This window comes from Lithobates pipiens, unplaced genomic scaffold, assembly GCF_037356315.1.
Source record: "Lithobates pipiens isolate NorthernLeopardFrog02 unplaced genomic scaffold, aLitPip1_a1.2 Scaffold_27, whole genome shotgun sequence".
NCBI lineage: Eukaryota > Metazoa > Chordata > Amphibia > Anura > Ranidae > Lithobates > Lithobates pipiens.
Window position 1 is genome coordinate 210,959,617 of NW_027507788.1, and position 13,787 is coordinate 210,973,403.

Genomic DNA, 13,787 nt, shown 5'->3' on the forward strand with positions numbered 1-13,787 from the left:
CGATGTGGACGCTCTGAGGAGTGATGAACCCCTAGACTACTGGGTGGGCAGGCTTGACCTCTGGCCAGAGCTTGCCCAATTTGCAATCGAACTGTTGGCTTGCCCCTCATCCAGTGTCCTGTCCGAAAGGACGTTCAGCGCAGCAGGGGGGATTGTGACCGATAAGCGTACTCGCCTAGCTCACCACAGTGTTAACTACCTCACATTTCTAAAAATGAATGAGGCATGGATCTCGGAGGAATTCAACACATGTGACCAGTAGACCATGTATATGTCTATAAACTATTTTTTTAATCAAGCACACAGACCTTCTTAATTCATTTGGCTCACTTCCTTGACCCAAAAAAGCACACCGTACTATATGCCCCTACCCTCCTCTTTGAAAAGGTTGAGCGGTGTCATATTTCTACTGGGGCTGCTTATGATATCCCTGTGCTGTGCTGACTTCCTCCTGGGGGTTCTTATTATGAAGGGATCACACTATCCCTGTGCTGTGCTGACTTCCTCCTGGGGGTTCTTATTATGAGGGGATCACACCATCCCTGTGCTGTGCTGACTTCCTCCTGGGGCTGCTTACGGTGCTGCTGTCAGTGCTGTATGTCACGGTGCTGCTGTCAGCGCTGTATGTCACGGTGCTGCTGTCAGTGCTGTATGTCACGGTGCTGCTGTCAGCGCTGTATGTCACGGTGCTGCTGTCAGCGCTGTATGTCACGGTGCTGCTGTCAGCGCTGTATGTCACGGTGCTGCTGTCAGCGCTGTATGTCACGGTGCTGCTGTCAGCGCTGTATGTCACGGTGCTGCTGTCAGCGCTGTATGTCACGGTGCTGCTGTCAGCGCTGTATGTCACGGTGCTGCTGTCAGCGCTGTATGTCACGGTGCTGCTGTCAGCGCTGTATGTCACGGTGCTGCTGTCAGCGCTGTATGTCACGGTGCTGCTGTCAGTGCTCTGTATTACGGTGCTGCTGTCAGATGCCTCTATCACGGTGCATGTGTCATTCCGGTATGTCACGCTGCTGGTGATCATCTCCTGCACCCTCTTCTTTGCCTACCCTGGTCCCTGACCTTCCCTCTCCTCCATTGCCTTCATTAGCTCCATAGTCCTGAATTGTTAGAACAATTTCCCAAATAAAATAAAAATGCTTGTAGTTATCGATCCCAAATTCACCTCATACATGTATTATGTCATTGTCCAGATGGTGGGACTACGTTTTACCCCCTAATAATTACCACGTGGCCGCAAATTCGACATGAAGGTTTGCAAAGTTCGCCTCCCATTGAAGTCAATGGGGCCCGCGGCGAACGTTCGGTTTCGCAAACGTTTGGGTCCGTTCGCATTTCGCTTTCGCGAAACGTCCCGTCGGAAGTTCGTCCATCACTAATGTCGAACTCCAACCACAACTAACTACTAAGATAAACTGAACAACCCATTGCAGTGTATTTTTCCTGCCACTGGATGCCCTCAGTCAGATGCCAGCATAATTCAACCCACTTTCTCTGAGCCCAGGTCACCCTGTTTTGCCCCAGGCCATGACTGGACAGTGAAATGAGAAACAGGACAGTGATGGGCCCATCCATTTCTCACTCTGCTCTCTCCTCCTGCCAGAATGCTTCTTGTAGCATAAGAACTGACTGGCTTCTTGTGCTGTTTCCTTCTCTCACACTCCAACACTGGTCTACAAGAGGCAGACACCAGGTCACATTTAGGGGCTTTACACTGCTTAGATTAAAAAAAGATTAAAAAAAAAAAATACACAGAGGCTGGGTTCACATACACAAATATTACCAAAAGTATTGGGACGCCTGCCTTTACATGCACATGAACTTTAATGGCATCCCAGTCCTTAGGGTTCAATATTGAGTTGGCCCACCCTTTGCAGCTCTAACAGCTTCAACTCTTCTGGGAAGGGGCCATCCCCAAACTGTTCCCACAAAGTTGGGAACATGAAATTGCCCAAAATGTCTTGGTATACTGATGCCTTAAGAGTTCCCTTCACTGGAACTAAGGGGCCCAACCTCTGAAAAACAACCCCACACCATAATCCCCCCTCCACCAAATGATTTGGGCCAGTGCACTAAGCAAGATCTATAAAGACATGGATGAGCGAGTTTTGGGGTGGAGGAACTTTACTTTCCCGCACAAAGTCCTGATCTCAACCCAATAGAATGATAGGGGTGAATTTGAGTGCGAGCCAGGCCTTCTCGTCCAACCTCACAAATGCGCTTCTTGTCAAACATCCCCATAGACACACTCCTAAACCTTGTGGACGGCCTCCCCAGAAGATTTGAAGCTGTTATAGCTGCAAAGGGTGGGCCAACTCAATATTGAACCCTACGGACTAAGCCCTTCTACACACGGTCGGACATTTTGACAACCGAATCCGTCGGATTTTGTTCGAAACTGTTGCATACACACGGTCGGACAAAGTTGTCAAAAAATCCGATCTTCCAGAACGTGATGACGTAATTTCGTTACGACGGGACTACGTTCAGGCTAGTAGCCAATAGCTTTGATGTAGGAATTTGATCTGAGCATGCGTGGCACCTTGTCCGATCGGAATTCTCTACACATGATCGGAGTATGTCCTATCGGACCAGTTTGTCGGAAAATATTTCCAGCAAGTTGGAAAATTTGGTCCGACGGATATTCCGACGGAAACAGTCCGATGCATACCACACACAGTCGGAATATCCGACAACACGGTCCGATAGGACACATTCCGACGGATTCTCTGACCGTGTGTACAAGGGCTTAGACTGGGATGCCATTGAAGTTCATGTGCCTGCAAAGGCAGACAACCCAATACTTTTGACAATATAGTGTATGCTGGGGGCATGGATTTGGGTGGGATTGAGCAAAGGGTTGTCATTGCAATAAACCTTGGTTGGAGTTGAACTTCTTCGGTTTGCAGCGCATTATTTGGATGGTGGACTGCAGTGGAGCAAAAGCAGACTGGAGGGCCTCGGCACCCAGCTGACTGCAGGGAACCAAAGAGGATACAAGCTGGCCTGTGAGCGATGAAAAAGTTTGGGTTTATGTTAAAAATCTGGAATTACTTTCGACATTATTTGTCAAGTCCTTGATAATTTGTTATGTTTTGAGAATTATTATACAAATGTTCACTCAAAAATCTACTAGTGTATGACCAACTTAAGACTTCTCTGTATATAGAAAATTACACACCTTTCCTTCTTTATATAAATCTACCATTTTCACATATTTTTTCCATGGATGAACAACCTTTTAATGGCCCCTTTCACCTCCTTATTTCTCAGGGAGTAGATGAAGGGGTTGAGCATTGGGGCCACCACAGTGTAGACCACACTCAGAGCTTTATCATAATTTATGGAATCGATGGAAGACGGACGCAGGTACATGCAGGCGATGGTCCCATAAAACAAGACGACCACTATGAGGTGGGAAGAACAGGTGGAGAAGGCCTTGTGCCGACCATCCGCCGAGCGAATTTTAAGAATGGAGGAGATGATGCAGCAATAGGAGTACAACACTATGATGAGCGGGATTAAAACTGGTAGGCCACCTTCCGTATAGATTAAAAGCTTGTTGAGAGAAATGTCGGAGCAGGCCAGCTTCAACAAGGGGCCCATGTCGCAGAAGAAGTGGTGGACCTCTTTAACACCACAAAAACGCAAGGTGGAAGCCATCAAGCTGTGTAGAAGTGAATGCAAAGCTGAAGCCAACCAGGAACTAATGACCAGAACAACGCACACTTTTTGGTTGATGATCGTGGTGTAATGCAGTGGGGTGCAAACAGCCACAAATCGGTCGTACGCCATTACCGCCAGTAAGAAGCACTCGGTGCAAGCAAAACACAAGAAGAAGAACAATTGTGAAATACAATCCAACAATGTAATAGCCTTGTTCTTTGATAGAATGTTAACCAGCATCTTTGGGACAATGGATGAGGTGTAGCACATATCGACGAAGGACAAGTTGCCCAAGAAGAAGTACATGGGAGTCTGGAGGTGAAAGTCGGTCTGTATCAAGAGAATGATGGTTAAATTCCCAAGAACACCGAGGAGATACATAATCAGAAACACCACAAAAAGTACATTTTGTTGCTCAGGAAGCTCAGATAACCCAAGGATGATAAATTCTGGATTCTTGCTGAAATTCATGTCTTCTGCAACAAAAAGAAAAACAAAAAAATAGAAGACCTACGATCAAGTCAAATTAGATGACTTAACCTCTTGATAAGGCCAGGCTATAAAGATATTATACAGGGCTTAAAAGCAATGCGTTCCAACCTCATTCTTTAAATACCCCAACAGGCCATGTTTTGGGGATTTCCCTTATGCCGCGTACACACGATCGGAATTCCGGCCAGAAAAAGACAGATGAGAGCTTTTCATCGGAAAATGCGACCGTGTGTATGCTCCATCGGAATTTAGCTGTCCGAACTTCCGCCAGCCAAAAATTGATAGCATGTTCTCAATTTTCCCGACGGAAAAACTTTCTATCGGCAATTCTGGTCGTGTGTATGCAATTCCGATACGCCAAAAATCACGCATGCTCAGATTCAACTACGAGACAGAAGCTATTGGCTATTGGCTATTGAACTTCCTTTTTCTAGTCACGTTGTACGTGTTGTACGTCACCGCGTTATAAATGATCGGAAATTTGATGTGACCGTGTGTAGGCAAGACAGCTTGAGCCGAATTCCGTCGGAATTCCATTGGGAAAACCATCAGAGCTTTTTCCGATGAGAATTCCGATCGTGTGTACGCGGCATTAGATAAAATAGCTGTCAACTCAGCCATTGATATTGATTTAACCACCTAAGTCCCCAGAAGGTTTTACCTCCCTTTATGACCAGGCCATTTATTGCTATTTAGCACTTCGTACTTTAACTGGTAATTGCGCAGTCGTGCAACATTGTGCCCAAACAAAATATACAGTGGAGAAAACAAGTATTTGATACACTGCCAATTTTACAGGTTTTCCTACTTACAAAGCATGTAGAGGTCTGTAATTTGTATGATAGGTACTCTTCAACTGTGAGAGACGGAATCTAAAACAAAAATCCAGAAAATCCCATTGTATGATTTTTAAATAATGAATTTGCATTTTATTGCATGACATACATATTTGATACATCAGACAAGCAGAACTTAATATTTGGTACAGGAACCTTTGTTTGCAATTACAGAGATCATACGTTTCCTGTAGTTCTTGACCCGGTTTGCACACACTGCAGCAGGGATTTTGGCCCACTCCTCCATACAGACCTTCTCCAGATCCTTCAGGTTTGGGGGCTGTCGCTGGACAATATGGACTTTCAGCTCCCTCCAAAGATTTTCTATTGGTTTCAGGTCTGAAGACTGGCTAGGACACTCCAGGACCTTGAGATGCTTTTTTACGGAGCCACTCCTTAGTTGCCCTGGCTGTGTGTTTTGGGTCGTTGTCATGCTGGAAGACCCAGTCGCGACCCATCTTCAATGCTCTTACCGAGGGAAGGAGGTTGTTGGCCAAGATCTCACGATACATGGCCCCATCCAATCTCCCCTCAACACGGGGCAGTCGTCCTGTCCTCTTTGCAGAAAAACAGCTCCAAAGAATGATGTTTCCACCTCCATGCTTCACAGTTGGGATGGTGTTCTTGGGGTTGTACTCATCCTTATTCTTCCTCCAAACACAAGGTGTGGAGTTTAGACCAAAAAGCTCTATTTTTGTCTCATCAGACCACACGACCTTCTCCCATTCCTCTTTTGGATCATCCAGATGGTCGTTGGCAAACTTCAGAAGGGCCTGGACATGCGCTTGTTTGAGCAGGGAGACCTTGCGTCCGCTGCAGGATTTTAATACACGACGGCATAGTGTGTTACTAATGGTTTTCTTTGAGACTGTGGTCCCAATTCTCTTCAGGTCATTGACCAGGTCCTACTGTGTAGCTCTTGGCTGACCCCACGAGGTGAGATCTTGCATGGAGCCCCAGACCCAGGGAGACTGACCATCATCTTAAACTTCTTCTATTTTCTAATAATTGCACCAACAGTTGTTGCCTTCTCACCAAGCTGCTTGCCTATTGTCCCGTAGCCCATCCCAGCCTTATGCAGGTCTACAAATTTATCGCTGATGTCCTTACACGGCTCTCTGGTCTTGGCCATTGTGGAGAGGTTGTGTCATGGTTATGCATTAGAGTTGTTCTCCTTACCTGTCTGCATGTGTTCATTTCTAGAGACCAGCCGAGCTTCACCTGACTGCTTTTATTTCCTTCCTCTGGAATGGCTCCACCCTAGCCCCTATCAGACTACACTATATTAACCTTTGCACTGCTAGCCTATCCTGCTGATCAACCTTTGTGTATTAGCTTCCTGTTTCCTGTCGTGTGCTCTGCTTCTGATTTCCGTTACTGACCTTGGCGTGTTCTGACCATCCCTGCTTGCCTGTGACCCTGACCTATTGGCGTGTACCCGACTATTCTGTTCTGCTTGTGGCCCCGACCTTGGCTTTGTCCCTCACCATCCCTATCCTCCTGTTACCTACTGTGGGTGTGAGCTGGGGGACCCTGGGGGTCGCGACCTGGAGCCAGTTGCAGCCAAGACCATCTTCACCACTCGAAGCTCTGGTGAACACCAGCTGGCTCTTAGACTCCGCGCCCCGGGGAATCTTACGCTCTTACCCCAGTGGGATCTGTCCCCCGTCTGCAGCCGTCAGCCGTAGGGTCCACAGCCTTGCGGTGCATCCCCAACCCTACGGTGTGCACCTGTCACCTGGGCTCTAGGTGACCTGACAGGTTGGAGTCTGTTTGAGTGTGTGGACTGGTGTCTTTTATACAGGTAATGAGTTCAAACAGGTGCCGTTAATACAGGTGATGAGTGGAGAACAGGGGGGCTTCTTAAAGAAAAAAATAACAGGTCTGTCAGAGCCGGCATTCTTACCGGTTGGAAGGTGATCAAATACTTATGTCATGCAATAAAATGCCAATCCATTATTTAAAAATCATACCATGTGATTTTCTGGATTTTTGTTTTACCTACGATTAAAAAAATGTCAGTGTATCAAATACTTGTTCTCCCCACTGTAAATATCATTTTTATTTTACACAAATAGAGATTTCTTTTGGTGGTATTTTATCACCACTGGGTTTTACAGTTGTTTTTTTTTTTTTTATATAACCGCAAAAAAGGCCCCAAGTTAAAAACAAAAATGTAAAAAAACAAAACAATATTTTCTAATTTCTGATACAAAGCATAGCCACTAAAAAAAATGTAAAGAAAATCTAATTTCTTCATAAATTTAGGCAAAAATTTATTCTGCTACATATGTTTGGTAATTTTTTTTTCCAATAAGTGTATATTAATTGGAATGCATGAAAGTTATAGTGTCTTCAAACTATAGGATGTATTCTGGATTTTTTTTAATATACAAATAATGGTGGTGATCAGTGACTTATAGTGGGACTGTGATAGTGTCAGGCAATCTGACACTAACTGGGGCTGGGTGGGAATTGACTAACTGCCACTGACCTCACCAGTGACACTAATACAGTGACCAGTGCTATATACTATACACCGTCACTGTACTAATGATACTGGCTGGGAAGGGGTTAACATCTAGGGCATGCAATGGGTTAACTGTGTTCCTAACAAGTGCTAATGTGTGTAGTATGTGCTGCTTTTTAACTAAATATCTCTTTGTTTCTTATCCCTGCTTTGCAGGGATAAGAAACAGAGAGATCGTTCCCTCTGTTTGTCAACACAGGGCTCTGTTCTGATATTACACACAGCAGATCAAAGGGCCCTGGCCATTAATCATTAGCTGGGACCTGCTGACGAAATTCCGCTGAGTCTAATCACATCAGGTGACGGGAAAGGGGGCGCACATGCGCGTGCCAAAAACCCCAGAAGAGGCCAGTGATGTTTCGGTACACAGTAGATTGCCGGCGTGTGGTCCAGAAGAGGTTAACGCACCTGTGCAATATGAAGGAACTCCTAAAAAAAAGACCTGTTGGGGTACTTGAGGACTGAGGTTGGTGACCATTGCTTTAAAGCCTATCTCTAGGAATTACTGTGGGCCAGCATGGCTAAATTGTAGTAGCATTTGCTTCGTACAGTAAGCTGTGTTCTTCCACCTTGCTAGGACCAACTTACTCCTGTCGCCAGAAACATAAGAGGGTCAATTGTACAGCACCATGGGTCATTCAGGAAGCTCCTTGTATTTTTATCAGTGGATACAAGGCATTCTCTGATTTGCCATTGTGGAGATCATGACTTCACAAGCAAAAGTTCCTTTTTTTAAATTTGGTAAGTATTGTGACACTAATGGCCATTATCCATAATATATATATATATATAGATCTATCTATCTATCTATCTATATATATACTGTATATATATATATATATATATATATATATATATATATATATATATATATATATATATATATATATGTATATATATATATATATATATATATGGAAAAAGAGAACAATTGGATATCAGACTTTACAGGCCAGACAAAGGTGTTTGATATTATAATAAAAATATGAATTTTATTCAATAGAAAAAGTTTAAAATTCATATAATAATAATGAAATAAAGGACATGTGTGTACATATCCATTTATAGGCCCTGACAAAGCAATTTTGGCGAAACACGTCGGCACATCAAGATTTTCTCTATCAGCACTTAATTTTTTCGATTGTCTAATCTGACAGCGCTATCTGGTTTTATTTATTCATTTCATTATTGTTATATGACTTTTAAAACCTTTTTCTATTGAATAAAGTTTATATTTTTATTACAATATCAAACTCCTTTGTCTGTCCTGTAAAGTCGGATAGCCATATAACTAATTATTACAAAAAATATAGCATCAAGCTAAACCACATTTAAAAAAAAAATAAAATGATTTTAATTGCCAATGCCTGTTCAATAAACAAAGTGAAGTGTCAAGAAAATATTTGAACATGACACAAAGAAAAAAGAAAGATTCATGTTTTATTCTTACATTGGAACATTGATGGTTATTTACCATTTGTGTTGTTCAGCAGATAAAGAAGAAGTAATTCTAGTAATGACTAAGCAATTTTGGAGAAACACATCAGCACATGAGGCGTTGCTCTATCAGCACTCACAATTTTTTAGTGCTGTCAGATTATTCAATTGAAAAAATTGAGTGCTGATAGAGCAAATCCTCATGTGCTGGCGTGTTTCACCAAAATTGCTTCGTCAGGGCCTAGAAAAGGATATGTACACATGTATCCTTTATTTCATTATTGTTATATGACTTTTAAACTTTTTCTATTGAATAAAGTTTATATTTTTATTAAAAGATCAAACTCCTTTGTCTGGCATGTAAAGTCGGATATCCACATAACTTATTATTACAAAAATATAGCATCAAGCTAAGCCTCTTTTTTATTTTTTTATTTTTTATTTTTATTGCCAATGCCTGTTTAATAAACAAAAGTGTCAAGAAAATAGTTGAGCATGACTCAAAGGAAAAAGAAGAATTCATGTTTTATTCTTAAATTGGAACATAGATGGTTATTTACCATTTGTGTTGTTCAGAGGATAAAGAAGTAATTCTGGCAATGACTAAGCAGTTTCGGCACATCAGGATTTTGCTCTATCAGCTACTAAATTGTAGTAGCATTTGCTACGTACAGTAAGCTGTGTTCTTCCACCTTGCTAGGACCAACTTACTCCTGTCGCCAGAAACATAAGAGGGTCAATTGTACAGCACCTTGGGTCATTCAGGAAGCTCCTTGTATTTTTATCAGTGGATACAAGGCATTCTCTGATTTGCCATTGTGGAGATCATGACTTAACAAGCAAAAATTCCTTTTTTTTAATCACTTATACACACATAATTTATTTTTTGGTAAGTATTGTGACACTAATGGCCATTATCTATAATATACTGTATATATTATATTATATAAATATAAATATATATATATATATATATATATATATATATATATGTAAAAAGAGAACAATTGGATATCAGACTTTACAGGCCAGACAAAGGTGTTTAATATTATAATAAAAATATGAATTTTATTCAATAGAAAAAGTTTAAAATTCATATAATAATAATGAAATAAAGGATATGTGTGTACATATCCTTTTATAGGCCCTGACAAAGCAATTTTGGCGAAATACGTCGGCACATCAGGATTTGCTCTATCAGCACTTAATTTTTTCGATTGTCTAATCTGACAGCACTATCTGGTTTTAATTATTAATTTCATTATTGTTATATGACTTTTAAACTTTTTCTATTGAATAAAGTTTACATTTTTATTAAATATCAAATCAAACTCCTTTGCCTGGCTTGTAAAGTCCGATATCCATATTATTATAAAAATATAGCATCAAGCTAAGCCACATTTTTTTTTATTTTTTTTTATTTTTGATTTTAACTGCCAAGGCCTGTTTAATAAACAAAGTGAAGTGTCAATAAAATATTTGAAAAAAAAAAAAAAAAAAGAAGAATTCATGTTTTATTCTTACATTGGAACATAGATGGTTATTTACCATTTGTGTTGTTCAGAAGATAAAGAAGTAGTTCTGGCAAGAAGTATTTAAAAAAAAAAAAAAAAGAATTCATGTTTTATTCTTATATTGGAACATAGATGGCTATTTACCATTTCTGTTGTTCAGCAGAAAAAAGTGAAGTCTTACCTGCTACTGAAGTGTGCTTTGTATGGTAGACATACACTTCAATATTCACCTCTTTGTATCTTTATACCCTTACCTTCACCTCGGTGGTAGTGAGCTCCCTAATGTAAATGATGTAAGCTCTATGCAAATATCCCCAAACAATAATAATTTTAATTGTATTTATTCAGGTGATTGGTCCCACAGTTCAAACATATCCTGCTGTACTAATCCACAAATGTAAAACACAATTTTCAAACTATACAAATAAACTTTAGAAAGAGCTACAGATCCAGCCAAAAAAAAAAAGAAAAATAAAGAAAAAAGATTATATATTTGCATCACCATACTTTAACCGCTTAAGCCCCGGACCATTTGGCTGGCCAAAGACCAGACCACTTTTTGCGATTCGGCACTGCGTCACTTTAACTGACAACTGCGCGATCGTGCGACGTGGCTCCCAAACAAAATTGACGTCCGTTTTTTCCCACAAATAGAGCTTTCTTTTGGTGCTATTTGATCACCTCTGCGGTTTTCATTTTTTGCGCTATAAACAAAAAAGAGCAACAATTTTGAAATAATAAATATCCCCCCAAAATATATATAAAAAACATTTTTTTTTTCCTCAGTTAAGGCCGTTACGTATTCTTCTACATATTTTTGGTAAAAAAAAAAAATTAATAGCAATAAGCGTTTATTGATTGGTTTGCGCAAAAGTTATAGCGTCTACAAAATAGGGGATAGTTTTATAGCATTTTTATTAATCTTTTTTTTTTTTTTTACTGGTAATGGCTGCGATCTGTGATTTTTATTGTGACTGCGACATTATGGCGGGCACGTCGGACAGTTTTTACACATTTTTGGGACCATTAGCATTAATACAGCGATCAGTGTGATTAAAATTGCATTGATTACTGTAAAGATGTCACTGGCAGTGAAGGGATTAACACTAGGGGGCAGTGAAGGGGTTAATATGTATCCTAGGGAGTGTTCTAACTGAAGGGGGGATGGGACTGTGCAGGCAAACTTTGTATGAACAGACGATCTGTCAGTTCACTGCTCAGAGAACCAGAAACTGGTTTTCCATGTGCCCTGAGCGACCGTCTCAGGGAGCGAGCGGGGGGGGGGGCGCAAGCACCCCCTAGTGGCTGTTTATGCTACTGACGTAGCATAATGGCGATTCGCGCAGCCGAGCCATGCTGCCGCAGTAAAACTGCGGCGGCTAGCGGTTGATTACACTATATCAGCAAAGGTTTTGTGGACATTCAACACCTGACCATCACACCTACATGAGCATAGCAAAGACATTGTAGACCAGCCTTTCTCAACCTTTCTAACACAGAGGAACCCTTGAAATTACTTTCAGGGAACCCCATGCTAAAAATGACTATATCTACAACTCGTGATACATCAGTGCAGCATTTCTCAACCAGGATTCACTGAAACCGCAGGGTTCCTCCAGAGTTTGCTTAGGGGTTCCTTGAGCTGTGACTGATTGACTTCCCATTTGATGGTGCTTGCGTAATTCTGCAGCCTATGCCAATTGGTGGGGCCAACTGCATAACGCTAATGGTCTTTTTAGCTGTCTATAAGGGAGGCATTATGGCCACGATGGCAAAAAGGTCAATTTTTCCCACTGATCTCCAACAAAGTGGTTTTAGAAGGGGTTCCGCAAGTCTGGGAATTTACTTCAAGGGTTCCTCTTGGTTGAAAAAGGTTGAGAAAGGCTGCATTAGTGTGATGGCCGGTGGGAAGAATGTTCCTTACACTTGTGGTCATTGGGAATAATTACCCCATTACAGATAGCTAAAAAGATGAATGGTGGCAGTGGGAACTTATCTGGAGGGACAAAAAATTGCTCATTGCTCAAGGAACCCCTAGCAACCTCTGCAGGAGCTATTGATGGAACCTTGGTTGAGAACCCCTGTTGTAGACAATGGTTTTGGGAAGGCCATTTCTGTTCCAGTTTGACTGTGCCTGTGTACACAAACTCAGCTACACAATAACATGGTTTGACCAGTAGACATGTGCACTGCTGAAAAATTTGTTCATTTTTTTGTTTTGTTTTTAGTTTTTAGTTTTTCGGGTCATTTGTTATGATCGCAATTTGTAAATTCATAAATTTAACAGTTTGCAAGTTCGTAAATTCTAAAATTTGCAAATTCGTAAATGAAAAAAAAAAACTGAAAATAAGAAAGGAAAACCAAAATTAGAAAGACTAACTAATAATAATTAACTATTAAATTATAGGTATTGGAAATTCTTTTCAAATTTGGCTGTTAGTGAGCGTAACGAATACAAATTTATCCAAAGTTACAAGTTATCTGAAATAACAATTGCTGCATCTAAACAAATAGAATGGAAGGAATTAATAATCAATAATGGTAATAATAAAATGTTTTTATTATTATTGCTGTTTATTATTATTACTTTGTTACGTTCCACTTGTTTAGATACAGCATTCATTATTTTGGATTATTCGTAACTTCGGATAAATTCATATTCGTTAAGTTCACTAACAGCTGAATTTGAAAGGAAATTCATAGTTACTATGTAACTGTGTAACTATTAAATTATAGGTATTGGAAATTCTTTTCAAATTTGGCTGTTAGTGAGCGTAATGAGTACAAATTTATCCAAAGTTACAAGTTATCTGAAATAACAAATGCCGCATCTAAACAAATAGAACGGAAGGAATTAATAATAAATAATAGTAATAATAAAATGTTTTTATTATTACTGTTGTTTATTATTATTACTTTGTTATGTTCCATTCGTTTAGATACGGCATTAATTATTTCGGATTATTCGTAATTCCGGATAAATTCGTATTCGTTACGTTCACTAACAGCCGAATTTGAAAGGAAATTCCAATACCTATAATTTAATAGTTATTATTAATTATTCTTTCGAATTTTCGGATTTTCTTATTTTCGAACTTTACGAATTGCGATCATAGCGAATGGAACAAAATCTATTTCGAATTTGGATAAATTCAGTATTCGTTACGTTCACCAACAGTCAAATTTGAAAAGAAATTTCAATACTTATAATTTAATAGTTATTATTTGTTATTCTTTTGAATTTTTGGATTTTCTTTCTTATTTTTTCGAATTTATGAATTGCAATCATAATGAATGATCCGAAAACTGAAA

At 40.2% G+C, this 13,787-nt stretch overlaps 1 protein-coding gene across 2 annotated transcripts; it reads right to left on the reverse strand.

Annotated features, from left to right (window-relative positions):
• Positions 1–2,349: 2,349 nt before the first annotated feature.
• On the reverse strand, positions 2,350–10,748 carry LOC143934523 (olfactory receptor 1G1-like). Of its 2 annotated transcripts, XM_077458210.1 has the most exons (3): positions 10,657–10,748; positions 4,971–5,030; positions 2,350–4,142 (listed from the first exon to the last, which is right to left on the reverse strand). In XM_077458210.1, exon 3 carries the CDS (start codon positions 4,135–4,137, stop codon positions 3,211–3,213), a length of 927 nt encoding a protein of 308 aa, XP_077314336.1. In that variant the 5' UTR covers positions 4,138–4,142; positions 4,971–5,030; positions 10,657–10,748; the 3' UTR covers positions 2,350–3,210. The 2 variants fall into 2 exon arrangements, with proteins under 2 accessions (XP_077314336.1, XP_077314337.1); XM_077458211.1 differs by lacking the exon at positions 4,971–5,030 and having other exon boundaries at positions 10,657–10,679.
• Positions 10,749–13,787: the final 3,039 nt, after the last annotated feature.